The 22944-nt window shown below is 43.9% G+C and overlaps 1 protein-coding gene across 1 annotated transcript in view; it reads left to right on the forward strand.

Annotated features, from left to right (window-relative positions):
* The window catches only part of LOC308331715 (glutamate receptor ionotropic, kainate 5-like), a gene marked incomplete at its 3' end in the record, with an annotated part of 177684 nt that overhangs the window by 148257 nt on the left and 6483 nt on the right, over positions 1-22944 (forward strand). Inside the window, exons 15-18 of the mRNA XM_080787207.1 lie at positions 1-161; positions 3582-3747; positions 5233-5458; positions 20631-20759. The exon at positions 1-161 is cut by the window's left edge and continues 13 nt beyond it. Coding sequence (XP_080643333.1) covers positions 1-161; positions 3582-3747; positions 5233-5458; positions 20631-20759 — 682 coding nt within the window. The remainder of the gene's footprint in view (positions 162-3581; positions 3748-5232; positions 5459-20630; positions 20760-22944) is intronic.

Below are 22944 nucleotides of genomic sequence, written 5' to 3' on the forward strand. Positions count from 1 at the left end.
GAGTGGTACAACCCTCACCCGTGTCTGCGGGAGCGCAGGGACATGCTGGAGAACCAGTACACGCTGGGGAACAGCCTGTGGTTCCCCGTGGGAGGCTTCATGCAGCAGGGCTCCGAGATCATGCCCCGCGCCCTGTCCACCAGATGTGTCAGTGGAGTCTGGTGAGTTTCAATTACAATTCAGGCATTTAGCAGACACCCTCAATCCAGAGATACTTACAGTAAGCAAGAACATCACATGGTCAAAGATCATAAGTAAGCTAATGGTGGGATTAACGGACAGGGTGGTGTGTGGAGTAACTGGTGAGTTACAGCAGGTAGAGTTTGGGTGGTGTGTGGAGAGAAATGTCATAAAGTGTTGTGGATTTGCATGATAATAATTTCTCCCTCTGGTTTCCTGGGCTTCATCATAGCAGAAAGAGAGAGAGAGAGATCTGCTATTTACCGCGTGCAGAACCAGCAGGCAACTATGAGAAGAAATCAGGCGTTCTCCTTCCTGCACAGACCATTGGGATGCGGGTCGTGCCACACTAGTTGAGAAACACTGCATCATCCATGCAACCCACCATCAGTGGTGGAAAGTAACTAAGTACTTTTACTTAGTGCTGTATTTGTACTTTACTTCCACTCCACCACATCTCGGAACCAAATATTGTACTTTTACGCCACTACATTTATTTGAAAACTTTATTACAAGTAAGACGCGTGAACGCGGGAAGCGAACGCAGCTGTTGTGGCAGTCTGTTTTCTACTGTGTGTGTGTGTGTGTGTGTGTGTGTGTGTGTGTGTGTGTGTGTGTGTGTGTGTGTGCGTGTGCGTGCGATACAGCTGCGCCCTCTGGTGGCGGGCGGGTGGTGTTACAGCGGGACAGACAGACAGACAGACAGACATGATCTGCAGGGTCTCATAGTTAGTGCTCACTGCGTTCGCAATGACAAAACCACTTCAACCATATATACATTTCGGCCATTTGAAAACACAAACATCAAGTCAGTTTTGGAATGAACCTCGGAGCATCTGCTGTTGCAAGGTGAAGCGTTCATGCACTGATTGGTGCGTGCGTCCGTGTGTGTGTGTGTGTGTGTGTGTGTGTGTGTGTGTGTGTTTCATTAAGGTTAGTATGCCCTTTTGTTTGCTTCTGTCGTCGGTTGTTTCTTCTTCATGCGCCTGTCCTGTCCTTTCCATCCAATCATCAGTCAGAAACACTAACTGCCCATGGACAGATGGTGAAGTATCTAATAATGGCCGTCCTCTCCTCTCTCCCTCCGTCCATGAGCTCCAGTGTGTATACAGTATATGCAGGTAGACAGATGGCAGAGTGATAGTAAGGGAGGCTGGAGGGACTATCACTTTCTCTCTGTGACAGTATACGGTAGTGGGTCTCCCAGCCGTCTGTCTGTCTGTCTATCTGTCTGTCTCTATGTTAGGCCGTCTTGGCTTTCAGACGGTGTCTGGTTGTCTTTCAGACTGTGTCTGGTTGTCTTTCAGACTGTGTCTGGTTGTGTGATAAAGACAGAATGCTTTCTCACTTTTCCTCTTGAGCCACACATGTTTAATTGTTTTTCCTTTTCTGTTTAGCATAACCTCATTTCATACTCAGTATTCCCACATGTCGGTATTCAGTCATTATCCAACAGTTTGCCGTTTAACTATGCCGGCTAAGTTAGCAATCAGTTGATCTTGACTTCTACCGTTTTATATGCATATATTCATTTCATTTCATCATTTGGACAGAGACAATTGGTTGGTCAAACATACTTTTATTCCTTTCAAAGTCCAACAGTTTGACAACATAGTAATGATAACTCAAACACCCACTACTCATTTCCTGGTCAAAGTCTCACAAAAGAGTCACTACTGCATCCACTGCTCCTTTTATAGGTGGAGGGTTCAATTGGGTTGCACCATGTTGCAGGGGTGCCTGGGTCTGGCAATACATATTATTTAATATGATTGCAACGGGACGGGTTATTTAAAACCTGGTTTGTTAATCATTTTAGGATTGACAATTTTACTGTAAATGTCTGGAAATGTTTTCTTGGTTACATGTTCACTAGTTGTGTAAGTGAATGTTTTGGGGAAACCTGTCTCTAGACAGATGGTATGGGCCACTATAGTGAGAGGCCTGAGTTGGAGTTGTTCATGTAGTCAGTCCATGGTGAGACATGGGGGGAAGGGGCACAATGCGGGAAGCTCTGCCCTAGGACAGTGTACTGGTAATGTCCACACTGGAGGCTTGAATTTAAGCTTGTCCTTTAATTTTGTTATTTGCATTTTATTTGAAAGTTATATTTTATTTTTGTGAAGTATTTTTTCCTGAGGCATTTTTTTGGAACATTATTTTTTGAAATAAACCTTTGGCAACGATGGAGATCTTTTGGTATGTCATTTTTCTGTGCACCTAGCCCTCATCAAACGGACTCATTTACAGGTTGTCTTTCAGACTGTGTCTGGTTGTCTTTCAGACTGTGTCTGGTTGTCTTTCAGACTGTGTCTGGTTGTCTTTCAGACTGTGTCTGGTTGTCTTTCAGACTGTGTCTGGTTGTCTTTCAGACTGTGTCTGGTTGTCTTTCTGCCTTCCTGGCTGACTGTGTCTTGTCTGTTTTGTCTGCATGGCTGCCGGGAAATGATATAGAGAAAAAAACACATATTGACTCCTGCAATTTCCAAGCTGTTAGAGGCAGCAATTTCCACCCATCAAAGCTGTTATAGATAGCCTCCTAAACTACTGACCTGCTGGCCATGCTTCTCTTGTCTGCCCCCCCACCCCCACAGCCACCCCCACCCGCTCCCTCACAGCCTAAAACGCCTCGCTGCGCCCCCGGTTTTCTTTTGATTAGAATCTGCTACATAGCTAACCTGCCAGCCTTTCATACCTCCCTCCCTCCCTCTTTCCATCCACATGCAGCTAAATCTTGTAACCTTCCCTGCCTTCACTTCCAAATCTCTTCATCTATAACACCATGCAGTATAACTACACACTGTGAATAAAGGCGTATTGCTGGTTAGAATGCATGGAGGACAGTACTGGACTACTTATAGATAGTTGAACGTGGGCTCTATACTCGTATTACTCGGCCTTTCCCCCCCTCTACAACAGTGGTTCTGACCCCCAGGGGCCCTTGAGGGTGTTCCAGGGGGTCCCCAGCAAAAATGTGTCAACAGCATCACAATCATATTAACACTTCTTATGCCCAGGACGTCCGCACACATCTTATCGCGTCTTAAAACGTGTGGGGACGTCTGAAGGTCATTTTTATAAAACTAGATTGCTAAAATCCATTTTTTGGAAACGGCCGTTGCTAGGCAGCTCCTTGCTCAGCCCCTCTGGATCTGTTTGGGTGCACCCGTTCACGTCCTTGTTTACGGCCCGACAAAAAGCTTCACTGTACAGATAATCTACGGTTAGATATTAGGTTCTAAGTGGCTCTGGATTAAGAGCGTCTGCACATTGTTGAGCAAATAAAGGCATTCAATCGCTGACCGACCCCCCCCCCCCCCTCTCTCCCTCCCTCTTTATCTCTCCCTCCCTCTCTCTCTCTCTCTCTCTCTCTCTCTCCCTCTCTCTCTCTCTCCCTGCAGGTGGGCGTTCACATTGATCATCATCTCGTCGTACACAGCCAACCTGGCAGCCTTCCTGACGGTCCAGAGGATGGAGAGTCCCATCGAGTCTCCAGACGACCTGGCCGACCAGACCAACATCCAGTACGGAACCATCCACGGAGGCTCCACCATGACCTTCTTCATGGTGAGACACGGAGTGTGTGTGCGTGCGTGCGTGCATGCGTGCGTGCGTGTGTAAATGCATGGGTAAATGTGTGAATGCGTAAACGCACGCACAGACAGACAGACAGACAGACACACAGACACACACACACACACACACACACACACACACACACACACACACACACACACACACACACACACACACACACACACACACTCTCACAATCCCCAGCCCGGCCCCACAAGCCATATTTAACTATTCTTTTGCCCTCTGAAGCACTTTGCTACAAAGCTGTTTAGCACTCTGAATAAATAAATCACCCTGGGATATACTCAAATTTTCTCAAATTCGGAGTTATTCTCCCTCCACTCTTGCTTGCCTGTGTTTTCTGTGCGTGCGTGCGTGCGTACGCTTGCAGAAAGAAACACTGGAAAGTACAGTTCAATACAAGGTCTGCTATAAGAGGATTTACAACCCAAGACATTTTATGACGTACACATTTACTATACTATGCAAAAACATCATAGACCAGTGGTTCCCAAACTGAAATTAGCCCGGAACCCAAACTAGTGAAATTAGCAGATCTTGTAGATTGGCTATTTTCACTACTTGTTAAATATTTCAGTCCAACAATCCCGCAAATTGTTACACACTATCTTTATAGTCATGTGTTCAAGACGTATCTGTCCGATATTTCATATTCCATCCGAATTGGCTAACATTGGCTTTCAAAGTTTGCAGGATTGGCCCATTTTGAACAAAAAGCCTCAAATCATGAACGCAGCGTGCAATTTACGTGAAATATTTCACAGACTTTCCTACTAGGCTGAGGAATATATCCCACCCTTTTCACATTGGCCTGTTATAGCGCCACCAACAGGTGGACTTTTGCAAGACCCATTTTTGGAACAAAATGCCTCAAATCACCCAATTGCCATCCAAGGCGTATAAGAAGAAATGAAACCCTTTTCACATTGGCCTATTATGTCGCCACCAGGAGGCCATCAATACCACAATTTTATAACCCATTTTTTCACCCAGTGTCAACTATCTAATGTAATCCTGGGCGCTACACTTCCTCTGCCAACCTGGGGGGCAGCAGACTGACCTCATGCTTCAGGAGGCCAAAACCTGACCTGTGTCCCCAGGGGCACTTAATTAAAAACCCCATAGCAATGTGTCCACGACCCAGAAATGTTAATGTAAAATGAAAACAAATGGACCCTTACGGGTCTCAAGAGTTAAGGATCCATTTGGTTACCAACTTGCCATCATTTTAGGGACAACCTGGAACCCCCTCAGGGACCACTGGTGGTCCCCAGACCACTGGTTGAAAACCACTGCTATAAACTGCTAGAAATCGAAAGAAAAGAAATATCCCCATCTCCTTCCGTCCAGAACTCGCGGTACCAGACGTAACAGTGCACGTGGACCACCTATACATGCATGATGAACCCTGACCTCCTCCTCCTCTCCTCCCCCGCCTGTCTCCCGTGCGTCCAGAACTCGCGCTACCAGACCTACCAGCGCATGTGGAACTACATGCACTCCAAGCAGCCCAGCGTGTTCGTGAAGAGCACGGCGGAAGGCATCGCCCGCGTGCTCAACTCCAAGTACGCCTTCCTGATGGAGAGCACCATGAACGAGTACCACCGTCGCAAGAACTGCAACCTCACGCAGATAGGAGGCCTGCTGGACACCAAGGGCTACGGCATCGGCATGCCACTAGGTGAGTGTGTGCGCGTGTGGCTGTGAGCGTACAGTATGTCTGTGCGTGCGCGTGTCTGTGTGTGTGTGTGTGTGTGTGTGTGTGTGTGTGTGTGTGTGTGTGTGTGTGTGTGTGTATGTGTGCGTGCATGCGTGCAGCGTGTGTTTCCCTTCCCTGATAATCTGTGTTGGGAATGGAGTTCCAGAGGCGCAGGGCATAGTGCTGAAATGCTCTCTAGACCCCACGGTAATCAAGCGGGCAGATGTACAGTAGGTGTAGTGAGTTGGATGGCAGAAGAGGATTGGAGAGCAATACAAATGTATGTGCGTGAGTGTGCGTGCGTGTGCGCTTGTGTGTGCGTGCGTGCGTGCACTTGCGCGTGCATGCACTTGCGCGTGCATGCGCTTGTGTGTGCGTGCGTGCGTGTGTGTGTGTAATGGAGGGGTAACATGGAGGGCATCATGGCTGAGTTCAGTTGGTGGTGCAACGTGAGGAGCACTGTGGACACCTGGGGACATGCCACAGGCACGCCACTGGCTTTCTGGAAGGCTACAGGAAATGGTAGAGAGAGGTACAATACAGCAGTGATTCTCACACCCCTGGGACCCCCCAGGACCCCCAAGTTTTATGCACTAGCACACAGACCCCTTTTCAATCAGCTTTTTCTCTTTTACTCTGGAATCTAGACTGTAAAGTGTTTTTTTAGAGTCAATTTTGTTCTAAATTATCAATAATTTAGCTGGGGAACCCCTGGAACCCCCACAAAGATGCCTTGGGGTCCCTAGACCCAAAGATCCAAGATATCCTCACAGTATGTCACTTCGCATCGTGTTGACAGCTTGCAGATCTCTTATTTTCCACTATTACGTTTTGTAATTTAATAATCCAATAATCTTGGATTCTTTTTCGTTTATTCATGAAATTATTTTTTTGAAAGATGTGTGAAAATGTGTGAATTTTGCACGCACGCTGTGTGTGTGTGTGTGTGTGTGTGTGTGTGTGTGTGTGTGCGCGCCCGCGTGCGTATGTATACTTGTGTGAGACGAGAATAAACAGAGCGGATGCTTTGTGATCTATGTGAGACGCACTCTATAAAACACTCCTACAGAGATTAGAAGATCAGATCCTGATTGCAGAAGGAAGAGAGGGGAAATGAATAAATGAACCATTCTCCGTCTCGCGCGGTGCTACAGAAACGCCCATCCATTTTCATAATTTACTCGGATCTGACGGTTTTGCAGACTGCTAGGCTGCAGTCGGCCACTTAGCATTTTGTCTGCTGAGGACTTGAGCATCACATATAGCATAGAATACAACTACCGTGTTTGAGTTAATGATGGTATAGGCTCACGGTCCCCACAGACAGTAGGTGGTATTAAACTACCGTGTTTGAGTTAATGATGGTATAGGCTCACGGTCACCACAGACAGTAGGTGGTATTAAACTACCGTGTTTGAGTTAATGATGGTATAGGCTCACGGTCCCCACAGACAGTAGGTGGTATTAAACTACCGTGTTTGAGTTAATGATGGTATAGGCTCACGGTCACCACAGACAGTAGGTGGTATTAAACTCGGGAGAGTTTAATGAAACTCTCCGGCCCAGGTCCGTAGTTGCTATGTCAAGGTTATAGTACTGTATGCGTGGCAAAGGTCGACGCGGGGCGACCAACTTGCCGCTGCACATACATCCTGCATGGGAACTCCCTCCGCAAGGGCCCAGGGGACAGTAGGTGGTAGACACACAGTAGGTGGTATTAATCTCAAGGGCCCAGGGGACCGTAGGTGGTAGACACACAGTAGGTGGTATTAAACTCAAGGGCCCAGGGGACAGTAGGTCATGGTAGACACACAGTAGGTGGTATTAAACTCAAGGGCCCAGGGGACAGTAGGTGGTAGACACACAGTAGGTGGTATTAAACTCAAGGGCCCAGGGGACAGTAGGTGGTAGACACACAGTAGGTGGTATTAAACTCAAGGGCCCAGGGGACAGTAGGTGGTAGACACTAGACACACAGTAGGTGGTATTAAACTCAAGGGCCCAGGGGACAGTAGGTCATGGTAGACACACAGTACATAGGTGGTATTAAACTCAGGAGAGTTGTAATTAAACTCTCAGAAGGAAACTTTCCGGACTGGGAGGAGCGAGGCAGAGAGTTGTCAGTCACTCTCATCAAGATGAAAACCATGTTATTGCAATGATTGCATTGTATTTGGCTTCTGTCTGCCAACTGCAGTGCAATCATTGCAATAACATGGCGTGCGTGAACGAGAGGGAGGAGGACAGTGGGGAACAGTGGAGATGCGAGAACTAGAGGTTGCGGCGAAGGTGAAGGAGTTTTACAACACCTATCCAAAGTAATGAGGAGTGTGGAAGGGAGGTGAAGAAGAGAGTGCAGACTAGAGGTGGTGGCGTACTGTAGGTGAAAGGGTGTTTTTCCGAAGTAATGGGGAGTATAGAAGAGAGTGCAGACTAGAGGTGGTAAAATTGAAGGAGTTTAAAAACACCTATCCAACGTAATGGGGAGTGTGGAAGACGAGGTGAAGAAGAGAGTGCAGGCAGGGTGGAACGGGTGGAGGAGGGTGTCAGGAGTGATTTGTGACAGAAGGGAACCAGCAAGAGTGGGATGTATAGCGTGGAAATAATGTGACGAAAAGACAGTAGGCAGAGCTGAAGGTGGTAGAATTGTGGACGCTACAATTGTCATGAGGAGGGACAAAGATCAGAAATGACAATACATTATTAGAGGATCAGCCCAGGTTAGAAGGTCTGCGTATAAAAGCAAAAGAGAGCAATGTTGAGTGCAGAGGAGGACTGAGGCGTAGATTGGGAGAAGGATGCTGAGGATGGAGGTTAATGGAGTGGGAGTATGTGGCTCAGGGGTAGAGTGGCCGGTAGAGCAGCTGGAACCGTGAGGTTCCCCCAGAGTTAGTGTCGAAGTGTCCTTGAGCAAGACTCTGAACCTTTAATTGAAGTGTCCTTGAGCAAGACTCTGAACCTTTAATTGAAGTGTCCTTGAGAGACTCTGAACCTTTAATTTCTCAGGATGTGCAGGTTGGTAACTTGCATGGTTTCCTCAACCACCGGTGTATGGATGTGTGTGTGTGAATGGGTGAATGTAATGCACAATCTATGTAAAGCGCTTGGATGTGTGTGTGTGAATGGGTGAATGTAATGCACAATCTATGTAAAGCGCTTTGGATAAAAGCACTATATAAATGCACCATTTGACCATTTCCAAGTTTGGGGAGAATGACTATAGGAAGGCCAAAAGGGGAGCTTATGGATGCAGTGCGAGAGCACATGCAGGTGGCTGGAGTGATGGAGGAACAGAAGCAGATGGAAACAGATGATCCACTGTGCCCGTCCCCTGGTGCCAATCATACCAAAGTAGAAGTATAGAGGAAGGAGATGAGGAAGAATAACAGGAAGATTGCGTTACATTCGGGGTATTTGACTCTCTCTCTTAGCATGCCACAGACTCTGAAATCACAAACGTCCCAGTGCAGAGCCTAAATATATGTCCCAGAGCAGAGCCTAAAAATACGCAGTTATTACATGGATGTCTGTTATCATGTGATAATAGACATATGAACCCCCTCATAGGGCGGAACATAAAGATACATAGCGTATGAATATCCTTATGCACCTACATTGAATGACATGCTGACATAGTGAAAAGGATGCTACTATAGCAGGAGACTGGGGCGGGGGCAGGGAGTTTTGACATTGACAAGCTGTCATCTGTGGTCCAGCAGCGAGAGACGTGGAGCATATACGTAACGGCTGATTAGGATCGTGGCCGTATGTGATTGGAGGGTGTATGAGCAGAGCACGCATGGGACCGGCCTGACGTCCGTGCACTATACTGTATGCCTGAAATACCGCAGTGCTCCGTTTGAGAAATGGAGAAGAGAACCAGAGGATAAAGAAAGGCGATTGTAGAGCACCGGATTATTAAGAATTCATGTCTGGGTCGATGGTTCATGGTTGTAGCAGTGGTTTAGAATGGATGCTCATGGCCTCCGCAATCACATGTTCCGCTAGAGACAGTCTCTCCTGTGTCTCCCCTGCTCTCAAAAATTGAACTTTTGAAAATTGAACTCTTTAAACTATAGTGGTGTGAAGTAGTGTGGGTTTGGTACTGTGTACTATAGTCTGTGTTGTGCTCTGTATGCAGTTTGTGTATTTTTTGGCCGCGGGAAAAATCCCCCACCTCTTATTTTTGCAGGAATGTGTTCAGTTCTTCATCATGGGAGCTAATTTAGCATTCTTACTTCAACTTCCTTTCTACCTCCCTTGTTTTCCTGATGGAAAAAGGAAAAAGAACTGCCAGCAGTCACGTACGTCTCCTCATCCTGTCTGCAAGTCATGTCGGAACAAATGCCTTGAATTCTTCAGCACCCTCGTTCAGGCGCTGACGATCATCAGCTGGGGATGGACAGGGGCTGACAGACAGACAGGGGCTCCTCAAAGACGCCACGGTTTATACAAGTTATTATTTAATGAGAGTGTGATGTGTCTGTCATCGTGGGGACCTTCGCCTGTCGTATAGATAAACTTCCCTTCGTTCCCTGTCTGTGTTAACCGCAGCCCCGAACCGCCACATGTCTCGCTTTGCTCTTCATCAAGTTTTCAGCTTATTTCCTTCCTCGCCGTCCTCTCTTGCCTCCTTTATTTACCTCTAACCAACCACCTCATTTTGGGAGGAAATTCTTCAATATGGCTCTGATCACAGTGTTTCCCTGCCTGTCCGTCAGTGCTGCAGGCTGAATTTAACATCAAACCAAGCGGGCTGCGATTGATAGTTCATTTCATCAGTGCCTGAGGGAAATTAGCATGAGGGTCAATGTTATCTAGCCTTAGAGCTGTGCAGACACGGGAACACACACACACACACACACACACACACACACACACACACACACACACACACACACACACACACAGGATATGGGAATAATATGGGAACTCCCAATTGCAGGTACACAAATGTATGCAGCATGACAAGTGCATATAATTAGGCATTTTATTTATGGCTGCCATTGAGAGCACTCAAGGACAACTTACAAAACATGGTTAAAAACAAGCAGCAATATGTCAAGATATATAGCAAGATATCAAACATCCAATCAAACAAAGCAATGATAATTATACAATAAGTTAATACAATACTGGTAGATCAATATAAAATCATCCTCGGTACAAAGCACAATCTGAGTGTTGAAAAGGTGTGCTCATGAAAGAGAGAAACAATACAGCGAATATCTTGTCTGGAGGCTCTTTGTGGTAGTCCAGATGATAGTGTGTTGGACGGCAGAAGAGGATCAGACAGTACAGGATGGTGTGTAGATGTTAAGGAGTTCGAAAAGACACTAAGCTGTGAAGTTATGAAGGTAAAAAGCTGAATCTTGACCCGTCTGTTCTACTGCCCTCTCCAGACCATGAATGCATCATTTACTATGGTGAAAGAAATGCAAATGCCCTCCTCCATGCTTTTTTCTGAACTCTCCTGATCTTGAACGCAGCATTTTGCGTTGAAAGAATTTGTTTAGAAATCCATGTCATCGCCGCATCTCCAGTAGCCAATGAGTGCGGGGTCCGTGCTAACAAGGAGCCAGTGAAGAACAGGAGTGGCATGGACGGAGTTCTGGTATGATAACGATGGACCAATTCTGGACCTTTCAAAGTACATGATGACACAGGAAAACCAAAGAGAATAGATTTGCCAACCCAGTCTCACCCAAACACGGTGAAATAGTACATACATGTACACGCCTAGAAAACCCCAAAGTCCGTACATATTACACTGAAATCCTCCCCATAGGACGTGACGGAGCCTCGAAGTTCGGTCCGAGTTGTAACCCAAAAGCAATGTCACCCAAACACTGTGAAATAGCACGGATTGGCAATTCCGTACATATAATACTAGTGAAAGCCACGCCTCCGTCACAGTCTAAACAGTAATGTATAACATGTACAGAATTTAGGTTTTTCTACATGTGTATGTACGGAATTGCTAATCTGTGCTATTTCACCGTGTTTGGGTGAGATTTGCTGCAGTCAAATACAGGATCAGAGTGTGAATGAGAATGCCGGTGCTGTAATGCTGCGTTCACACTGGCAGATGCAAGAGATACAAAGATGCAAAGCTCAACGTCTTTGTAGCTTTTTAGCTGTTTTTAACTTTAACGTTTTTAACGGATGTATCTTTGTATCTTCATGTTGCCGACTTCCATTGAAAATGAATGGTAGCCTGTATATTTGCATCTGCCCGTGTGAATGCAGCGCTGGGTGCAAGCAACAGGCGAAGATAATTAATATTGCATATGTTGAAGTACAGTATGGATGGTTGTTGTGTGCTTCAAAGGATAAATAGCCTGACTCTTAACATGAATGGAAGGACGAACTTTGTAATTGTCAATAGTCAAAGAAAATCTGACCCGTCTGAACTGAGTGGTGCTGTACTGTACTGTACTGTACTGTACTGTACTGTACTGTACTGTACTGTACTGTACTGTACTGTACTGTACTGTACTGTACTGTACTGTACTGTACTGTAGATACTGCAGTGTAGATGAAGCTGGGTTTCATCTGCGTAGCAGTGAGATTTAATGCAGAATTCCCTGCATATATACTGTATGGCCAAGTGAGTAGAAGGTAAATAATAAATAGCAGGAAGCCCAAAACAGAGCCCCAGGAACACCACTAGTATGGAAAGGGGACATTTTTAAATTGGACAAACTAACTGAGTGCTAGAATCAAGAGAGATGCTACCACAAAGTTATGATCTAAATGATCTAAATCAGTCAAGAGAGGCGCCAATCATTCCACTGGATGCTAATCTCTTCAAAAATGGTATTAAAAAGGCTTCACCAATAGACTGCTATCAGTCGGGTATGAGCATGTATACCTGAGCTGCAACAGCTGAAATTATTCAAATGGTTTGGCCAGGTTTCTTGAGATTTCCAGTGATTGCGATGTGATTTGAGAGATGAGCAGAAAACACCAGAAGAAATGGAGGCATGTACAGTATATGTACACATGTCAGCTGTTAAAGATCTTACCTTTTTGTGGAACATTCACAGAAAAACTAAACAAGTTAAATGTGTATATTATTTGAACTTTGAAGAGATCAACGTTGGGGAACGTTTTTAATTTCAGCATTAGAAAATGTCATGAATGTGTTATATTGTGCAATTGATTGCAGCTGAGGTACAAGAGTGTCGGCTGGCTGTGAAATATTGTTTACCGTAGAAAGAAGGGCTCTTGTGCTGCATTTGCCAGACCAAATTAAATTGGCATAACAGATAGCTGTGGAAATCCTTATTTAATGAATGTGGCTCTTGTACATTTTCTTTATGCACAACAAGGCCAGTTTGTACAGATTATGGCCCTTGGCTGATTTTGACTTAAACGGACTTCATTGAGATGTACAGTAAGCCGAGTGGGTAAAGGAGAAAGTCACAGACCCAATAGCAGATCTTCAAGCTCACAACTTTGAGCCCCAGAATAGGGCGCTACAGAGTGCATGTGGTCAATCCATTAAGACCTGAGGCCCATTCTACAAATGCCTTCTAGCAGTTTTCAAACTTTTTTGTGGACCCCCAAATTGATATATATTTGTCCGCAGACCCGCATCTGAAAATGTTTTGTGCCAGGGGACTCCCATAAGAGAAGACTTATTAAGACTTATATACTATTAAAAGAGCAAGGGCGTTTAAAAGACTATTACTTCCTAGTCTTTTAAATGTCCCTTGCTCCTTTAATCCATTTTAAGGAGTTGGATGATTGTCTTTGATGGTGAGGTTATCAATTCCACTAGAAAGAGCAGATAATTCAATATACTTAATGTTCCAGAATAAGAAGGAATGCGTTAAATTGACATTGAAGGATACCAACTTGTTAAATGCAGTGCAATTAAGAATAGCACCAGAGCAGCAAATCAGGTCAAGAATTTGATCATTAACACACAGAGATGAATACTTTTATGTACAATATATAACACGCACGCACGCACACACATGCACATAGGCATGCATGCTACAATCGCACATCCCCATCTGTTTACTACACCATCCCCAATTAAGTAAGTCTTTCATGTCTTCTCTTACATACATTAAACGTAATCAAAACCATCCAATACTACAGAACAGCATAACAGCTCCCGGACATGTTTCTTTTAATTCCCTTTTGCATTTATTCAATGACAGACATTTTTCCATTACAACTAGAAAACCATATCCATTTTAAATATACATAATTTAAATTTACAGTGCCACCGATAACAGTAGTGAGTTGTACATTGTCAAAATTAATCTTGTATTGTGAAAAAAATACTTTAGGTATGTAGCGGATACTGTCAACCAGAGCGATTTAAAATGAGTGAGCTCCATATGATTTGGTGGAAACTATAACTGAGTCTGAGAATGGGAAGGTCACTTGGTTCAATCCTCAGCTCCCCTCCTCTATCGAGGAGGCCCTAAACAGGACACTTAACCCCTAACACCTCCCCCCTTGTGCACTCATCTGAGCTAGGGTTGTCCCAATCCGACTTCCTTAACTTTCAATTTTTTATGAACATTGCACAAGTTGACCTACTACCAAATGTCAGCATTTGTGTCATGCCTTCTGATTGGTCCTTGACTGACTAACCAGCAGGCACTTTCTGCCTTGTTTATGTTGAATTTGCTAAAACATCATTTTTGGAAGAAACAAAAAACAAACATGATATGCCCAGTCACCTGTGATGTTCCTTTTTACTGACACCAACTTTAAAATAAGAATTGAGTGCACAGAATATCAATGTGAAGCAACAGAAAAACCTGTTATTTCAATGGTAGTGGATAGAGAAAAATGATTTTTGTCCAACCACGAAACGGCAACCAATGGGTGCGAAGAGGGGCACAAAGGGTGAATTCTAATTCCTTGTGTATGTGTGTGAAAACTTCCTCTGCCAATGAACTGATTGTGTTTCTGATTCCCGTTTGGTTCAAGAGGTGGGCGAGTTAACCACAGCCATTAGCCCTGGGAAAATCCATATTTCTGCTGTTGCACCCGTCACAGATCTGCCACTTATAATGCAGCAGTTAAAGTGGTGTAAACTAAAGTACCTAAGTACGTTGTTTACTAAAGTACTGTACTTTAGTACAATTTTACTTTTATTTGTACTTTACTTGAGTGTTTCCAATTTCCAATACTTACTTTTACTCCACAACATCTCAGATGTTACATTTATTGGACAGCTTTAGTTACTAGTTATTTTGTTATTTGGATTATTCTGACAAAACATACGTTAATTCAGCCCTACAGTATACATTTCGGCCATTTGAAAATAGTCGATCTTTTATACACTTGAAAACTTTAAAATTAGACATTGAGTACTTTCTACTTTTGGTACTCTAAGTACATTTTGATACAGTACCAGTACTTTTTTCTACATTGCAGTATTGATACTTTTAGTTAAGTAACAAATGTGAGTCCTTTTTTCACGACTGGCAGTTACCATGCAGTGCAGTATGAACTTACATGACCCGTTGACCACAAAGAGACAACAGTCAGTGCTTAAGGGCTTTACTGTGTTATTTGGCTGCTGCTGTTTCTTCCAAAATCTCTTTAGTCCGTTTAAGTTTGGCTCATTGATCTCTGTGCTGCCGAATAAATGCAGGTGGGATTAGTTTTAAGCTGTGCATAATTTGAGTCCATTTGGACAGCTTCCCCGACCGGAACTCATCTCTGAGCTTAAGAAGATCTTCGACGGAAAACATGAAAATTGAATAATTTAAATGCGACAATGCGGCAGTATCGTATTATGTTTGGTTTTGGGAAACGGAGCAATTAGGGATTACTCGAGTGCATATTTCACAAACACATTGAGGGAAACGCACTCTGGCGGATGTCTGATTAGAAAACCAATTGATATTACTTTGGCCTTCATTCCTTTGAAATAAATTACACAGTAAAAAAATGTTTTCAATAATTGATGTAACTTTTAACTCCAGGCTTTTCTACTGTTAGTTTACAGTGTGTGTTTGTCAGTGTGTGAATGTAAACTAAAGGAGCTGCAGTCAATTCAATCACTGAAAACCTTCCTGATGCTGTGTCAATGTAACTTAAACAAATCAATAATGTGCTCGTTAGCTTGTAATTGTTTTGCTGCAGGCTAAACACATTTTCATGGTCAAGTTGTCTGACATTATATCCAGTGTTATTAAGCTAGTCTGACAGAAAACTGAACAGTCACCAATCACATGACACAAGCAACATAGCAACACAACAAGAAGCAATATTGTACTAGCCTATTTCTTTACTTGCATAATATTATACCGGTACTCATAAAGTGATTTGATTGATTGATTGATTGATACATTGCAGATAGCTGCATCTATCTGCATGTATCTTTTGCACATGCTGAGGGACCTCGATAAAGTGCACCTCGAACAACACTTTCACCCCTACCCATAAGGGACACTACAAATGCAAACGGGTGTACCGTATAATAAAATGTTATTTCCCACTGCCACGGCTTCCTCGGGTACTGACGGTCGCAGCCCATGACTCACACATCCCTCCTGGGTAGTTCTCCCCGCCCTGGCAGAGATATGCGCTCCGGGGGAACGCCCCTTTCTAATCTACTCTTCATCTTCCGTGGATCATAGAATGTACTGATCATCACACAGTGTGCTGCCTGGGATACTGAGACAGTGAGACTTAATCAGAGGCTGCAACTTGTAAATGTAAATATATTCTGTGTGAGCCGCACTCTGCCAAGAGAATTTCCTGCAGAGGACATGATGAGTTCAGTCCCATAAATTCAATTCAAAAAGCAGTTCCCGACAGAAGCGGTGCCTTTCCCCTCTCATCTGTCTCAGATTAGTGCGTTTGGGTCCGCGGGGCCAACCCAATTATCTTTGGTTTGTCACGTTGACATCATCACACTGTCCACACTCAGTACACACAGTCAGATCCTTAGCCTTGTTTTAAATCTGAGAGTATAGGTTCAAAATGCTGGCTGGGGTCTGTGTGGTGTTGGGGGGGGGGGGGGGGGGTCCATGCCACTGCTTTTGTTGTTCCCCCCTCTGATCATTGATTTCTATGGCCGTTTCTTTTATTCCTGCTTCTTAATTCTTTCTTTCCCATGTTCGTATATATACGTACCCCGATCGCTAGGGGGCGTCATAACCCAGGTCCGTATATATACGTACCCCAACGTATACTCCGTCTATATAATGGTTGAGTCCCATGGCAGCTTTTAACATTGTTCCGGTTCCTAAGGCAACGCCCCACCGCTCCAGCTATGGGATTGAAAATATAATCACGGTGTAAAGCAGTTAGTCCATAAGTCGGACTCCAGGAGAGCTGTCCTTGGTGGATCTTATGCCATCCAAATTTCTGATTTAATCTGTGCCTTTGTACGCTCCCGCCATGTAAAAGCTTCTGACTTGTATGTAAGTCTGTTGTGTTGTCCTTGTGTCTATGTCAGAAAAGGGAAAACCCTCATGATAAAAAAGTAAAAGCTTCTGACGAAAGGTAAACAGTGTATGCTTGTTCCAATGATATCTAGTATCATCATGTGTGTAGCGAGTGTGTGTGGGGGGCTGGGGGGGACGGGCACTGGTGACACTATCAGTCACCAGAAAAAAGGTTGGGTGTTCTCAATTAATCTATCATGGTTAAAATGGATTTTGAAGTTATAATGGGGCTGTATAGGAAGAGGGGCATTAGCCTTACTCATGGAACAGAGCTACATCCCTACCTGCTTTCTCTGCAACATTTAAGGCCGTTTCCAAATGTTAAAATGTAAAAGAACAATATTATTATGAAGAAAACAAGATGGTAAGACAGCTAAAACAAATAGAATAAAGTTTACCTTCAGAAAAAGCGTTTATAGTTTATAGCGTCTGAATGTAGGTATTTTAACATTTAATGTCTATGGAGTGAAGTCACATCAACACCCCATTCGCTTAGAAAAGGGGGCGGGGAAGGGCTGTGCCTGTGAGATAGGCCTATAGCACTGATTTATGGAAAAGAAAAGATGGATAAACGGGTGGAATTAGCTGGTTTGGTAGGTTGAAGATCCAACGGAGTTAGGTTTTTGTCAAACCGCTTTTGAATACATTACATTGGTTCAATATGTTTGCGTTTGCCCCTCCTATGCCCAGCTTTGTGTGTCTGTGTGTAGGCCTACCACGGAAATGATTTGGCTGGGTGTCTCCCAACAGCAACGATATCATAACATAAAACATGCAGGTCAAATCGGCCAGTCTGATTGGTTGATATTGTGTGGTGTAATACTAACCTGATAAATGTGTCATGAAGTCTAATGTTCTATTCTCCAAAGCTAGAACGCTATAGTCTGCAAACTGTAAGTCTAATGTTCTATTCTCTATCACTCCAAAGCTAGAACGCTATAGTCTAATGTTCTAATCTCTATCACTCCAAAGCTAAAACGCTATAGTCTGCAAACTGTATGTCGAGATGAAATCCAAAATGAATTAACATTTAATTCTAATAATTTGCTCTATCCATTCCTCCATATATAAGCCTGGATGGCTAAGTATGGAGGTTAAACTATGGAGAAGGAAACTGGAGTACGTGGCACTCCTATTGAAAACAATTCAAAATAATAGCTGCATGCAGTGATAAGATGGGGTCAAGCCATAGAAGCCCCTCTCTTCACAGCGTCTCCTCTGGAATGAGCTATACGCAATATGAGTGCTTTAAATAGCTTTTTGCATGGAGACCCGAGATGAAGTCAATGTTTTTGTTACGCTGATTGGCTCAGATCTGTGTTGTCTGTCAACGCTGTACTCCCACAGCCAACCATGCATTAGCAGGGTCCAGACTCCACACAAATTAATGGAAATGCGAATTCAAGGGGGAGTAGTTAACCAGGCTACGAAAATGTTTGACGTTGCTTTTTTATGTCAAAAAAGGTCGATAGAGCAGATCATATACCGTAATTCATTCATTGGGAGATCTTTGACGAATTACTGTGAGCTTCAGTTCTTGAGCAATTATCATGATCGACCCCCTACCACCATATTGCCGGATTTCGTGGAAAACGACAGCACAAAAAATGGCAGAATCCGTGCGAAAACAATAATCTCAGGAAGAAAATGCCTTGGTGGACACAGCTACTATTCAGTATTTAAGTCCGACGTCATTTTGTAGTGCTACGTTACGTCCGGGTCCAAGTGGCACCAGCTCCCGTCCGCATCCCATTGTAAATAGAATATCTAAACGCATGAATCTTTTTACAATGATGTTATTTTTCAGAAAGGAAGCCATTGAGGGTTAAAATGGGTCTTAATGCTTCCAACTCTAGTAGAATTATTTAATGTTTTGTACAAGTGTCCATGATAATAAAAATATATTATGTGGAGACAATTAAAACTATTATTATCATTATTATTGAAGGTGGCAACAGTCCATTTGCTCGGTAAAATATTTCGGGGGCATATTTAGAATGCGTGCAGGCTTAGTATGTTGAATCTAGTTTGCATTAATGAGGATTTAGTTGACACAATAAAATAAAATGGCGATAGTATTCCATGTGGGGCAGACGGCCTGTCACAGCCAGATTTGGGAGAGCAGCGCAGCTTTGTTGTTGCAAGGAAAGCGGTAAAATTAGACTTTCGTGGTTGTTTTCGTCTCAGATTTAGTCCGACGGAGTGTCACAGTATAAATCCATGGGGACACAAAAGCGACACAAAAGTAGGACCCGGAAGTATCTCAGGAGGGGGCGCTCACGTCACAGCTAAAATACTGAATAGGGCAGTGGCTCTCAAACTGTTTCTTGCCAAGGACCCCCAAATTGAATTAAATCATTCACCGTATAAATGAATTCATTTCACTGGGTATTTTTGTTTTTGTATGAGATGTCTTTTTTTATTGTTGCATTTCCTGTTAAAGATTGGATATGGATACCGGTACATTACCTACTCATTGTATAGTCTTTTATTTATTCATGTGTCAGGGTCAAAGTATCAGCCTTGTGGTGCCTTCTCAGCCTTGTGGTGGTGGTCACTAGTGTAAGTCTAGGCTGCTACCTGCAGGTTGGCTAATGATGTGATCTATTCTGTTGAGTTTAAAAAGAATCCATCATTATCATTCATCCTCATCTTCAGTTCAATTCCTTTTCTTTTCACAGTTTCTCTCTCTCTGTGGTCGGTCTTTATTGGCAGGATAATGTCTATCTTACGTTGCCAGAGAGCAAACAAGAGCACGGGCGAGGAATCAATAGACACAAATAAATGACAATCCTCTGTACGTAGACAAGAATTAACAATGTGGGATCTCCATCCCATTATCGTCACCGCTGGCGTTCCTTTATTTTACTCTCATTTCCTTTGTCTTGCATTTTGTGATTGCTTCCTTTGAACCCAATTTATCCCAATCCATGCCACTTCCTCTGCTTTCTGCTCTCTTCCTCTCTTTCTTTCCCTTTTGTCTGCTTTCATCTACCTCTCTATCTCCCTTCTCTCTCCGGAGGCAGATTGGAGCGTCAGTCTGCCAATTAGGACAGTGATGTTCACCTGCCACCCATTAAACCATCCCCCATATGCGCCCGTATTTGTTTCAGCACGCAGTAACATCTAATAATAAATAATGAAACTCTTGAGAGTTGAAAAATTGACCTGAACGGGTGTGGCACTTTTTTCTGTGTGGACTGAAATGAGGTGAAGACTCTTGTTATGTGGGAACTGCCCATAGATCCGAAGTCCCGTTAGTCCGAACATGCACTGCTCCCGCGCTTGCGGTTAGGTTTAGGTTTGCTCCCGTGCTTGCGGTTAGGTTTAGGTTAGGGTTAGAGATAGGGATAGTAATTTCGGAACAATGAACCTTCTGACTAATGACATGTTAAGTGAATGGTTGCACTCTCTCCCCTCCATTCTCTTTGTTTTGACATCAAATAACAAGACACAAATAACATGGCTCAACTTACCCTCATTTTCTATTCCCTCTGCGCCCTCTTAGTCGTGCACTGACGGTGTTGCACAGACACCGAAAACAGCAGATCTGTAAGCTCACAATGATTTGTGCTGCGATGTGCTGTGAGCTTGTTCATTATACACTCTCTCCCCCAGAGAGGGACTTTGTTCTTGGGGGACAACAAAGTTTGTGTGTGGACATTAAATAACAACTCTCTCTCTCTCTCTCTCTCTCTCTCTCTCTCTCTCTCTCCCTCCAGGTTCTCCGTACAGAGATGAGATCACCCTGGGCATTCTCCAGCTCCAGGAGAACAACCGGCTAGAGATCCTGAAGAGGAGGTGGTGGGAGGGGGGACAGTGTCCCAAGGAGGAGGACCACCGAGCCAAAGGTGGGTTTCCTCATCACGCCTTCAGCACTGAACCCCACACATGACCTGCACTACCACAATATGACTATGTTTATCATGTATCACCATGTGCCACGGTCCAGTGTGCCAGGATGATACAATGCTTAAAACCAGGTATAATATGCTAACATTATTGCCAGAGCTGAATTTCAAAATAGGTCAGTGCCATTGAAGCCTTGTTATGTTCGTATACCAGTGTCTACTGTAGCACTGGTGTGTTTTAATAAGTCACGCTCAAAGAATGCAATGACTTTGTGAAATGTGGACTGTCATTGCTGCTATCACCTGCTCAATGCATTTCATTAGGGTAGGACTTATTTACGCTTCTGCACAAGTGAAAAGGCAGTGAGGGGAGGCAGGATGTCCACTTTATTTTCTACTCGTTTTCAGAGCCTCCAATGTCTGTTGATGTCTGATGACTGTTAGGCAGAAGCATTTGGAAATTGTGGGAGCCAATACGTCTGTCTGAGAGACTAGTAATTAAATAACTTTCGCGGGACATGTTACATGCGATTTTTCACTTCCTGTTTCCGTTTCTGTGAAACTGCTGCTTTCAAAATTAGACAGTTAACATTGAAGTGAACAGTGGCAGTTTGAGTATAAATTCAGCCACCAGATGGCGGTGTTTGCGGCAAATGAGTTAACATATCTCATACATAAGATGTACAAAAGAATAGTGTGGAAATAGCTCATCTACAATCTCATAATGTGACATGATTTCCGCCTACAAATATATACCCAATATAGCGGCGCCAAGTTGAAAGTTACAAATATTGCACTCGTTAATTGCATCTTACGTCCCTTGTTCCGTGTCTCTGTATTGTGATCTTGACCTTTTAACGTGTTGATCCAAATGCTAACCATCTCTCCGGGACAGCCTTCTGAGCATTCCCACCAAGTTTCATTAAATTCTGTGCTTCCAGTTCCATCTTCCCAACAAGCAGACAATACCATATCCCTATTATCCCCCCATCTCTCGATAAGAGGCATGGGGGATGAGAAAGAGGATAATGCAACGGTGGGAAATGTGTGAGTGGTATTCTAGCCTGTAGTTTGGTAAAGGTTGGAGCGTATCCTGTGGTACTCGATGTTCTGTTGGCAGATGAGAGAGGTGGCTGTTGGGTAAATCAGCACCTGGATCGCTATGGGAGAACAAACTGAGAGTCATTCAAAAGGTGTTCCCACTATTGATGTCTGGTTCTCTCTCCTGTCTCTGCTTCTTGTGTGTCTATATGTTTGGCTCCTGGCTTGCTGACTCTATAACTTAATTGCGTCGTGTGTCTTGGTTTCTCTTTGTACCTTTATCTTACTTTCTGTCTTTGTACATTCTTGTTCCATTCCTGACACACTCGCTGTCCATCTCTGCCTTTCTTTGTCTTTGATTTTTTTTTCCTTCAGTGTCTGTTCCCTTCGTCTCTCACTCTTTCTCTTGTTTCTGGCTTCATGGGTTTTAGGGCAGGTGGATTGACATTAGGCATGTAGCAAACGGGTGAATTGACCAAAGTGGCGTGATTTCCCATCCTGTGTGTGTTTGCTATTTTGGGGACTTGCAGTACAGGTCACACACAGGGTATGTCATTTGCAAATCAGCAGTGTATTGTCAATTTAGGGTAGAGGACCACAATTTGCGCCATCTGCATCCTGCCTGCTTGGATCAGTCTACCGGCTGACCAGTGTAGACGTAAACCACTTCAACCCTAGTATTCCTATTCGGGCATGTCATAGATACTGCAACAGGCGAACATTTGGCAATAATAGTTGAACTGGCTATCAGATCACAATGCATCACAACACAACGCCTTTTGAGCCTGTGGATCTGCTTTTTAAGAATCGGCTAAGAAATTCGGTATAGAGGGAAACGAAATGAGGGTCCCAAGGATAGTTTGTTTGTCTGTTTGAGGTGCCATAGATTCAGTGATGACGACTCTGTAACTCCTGCACAAAGACATCAGTTTGCCCTTGGGAGAAATAAATTACGTCTTTTCTTCCATGACATTATGAGCATTACCAGTAGGTGTTTTGGCTGAGCACAGAACACTCCTCTTAAAGGTAACACCACGCTGTTGACTATTCATTTCACAGCGGTTCATCGGTTTTCCCAAAATAGCGCCTTATGGCTACATCTGCATGCTTCTCCTACCCATTATGTTAATAGCTCTGTTTTATC

This window comes from Protomyctophum bolini, assembly GCF_963924005.1.
Source record: "Protomyctophum bolini genome assembly, chromosome: 17".
Taxonomy (NCBI): domain Eukaryota; kingdom Metazoa; phylum Chordata; class Actinopteri; order Myctophiformes; family Myctophidae; genus Protomyctophum; species Protomyctophum bolini.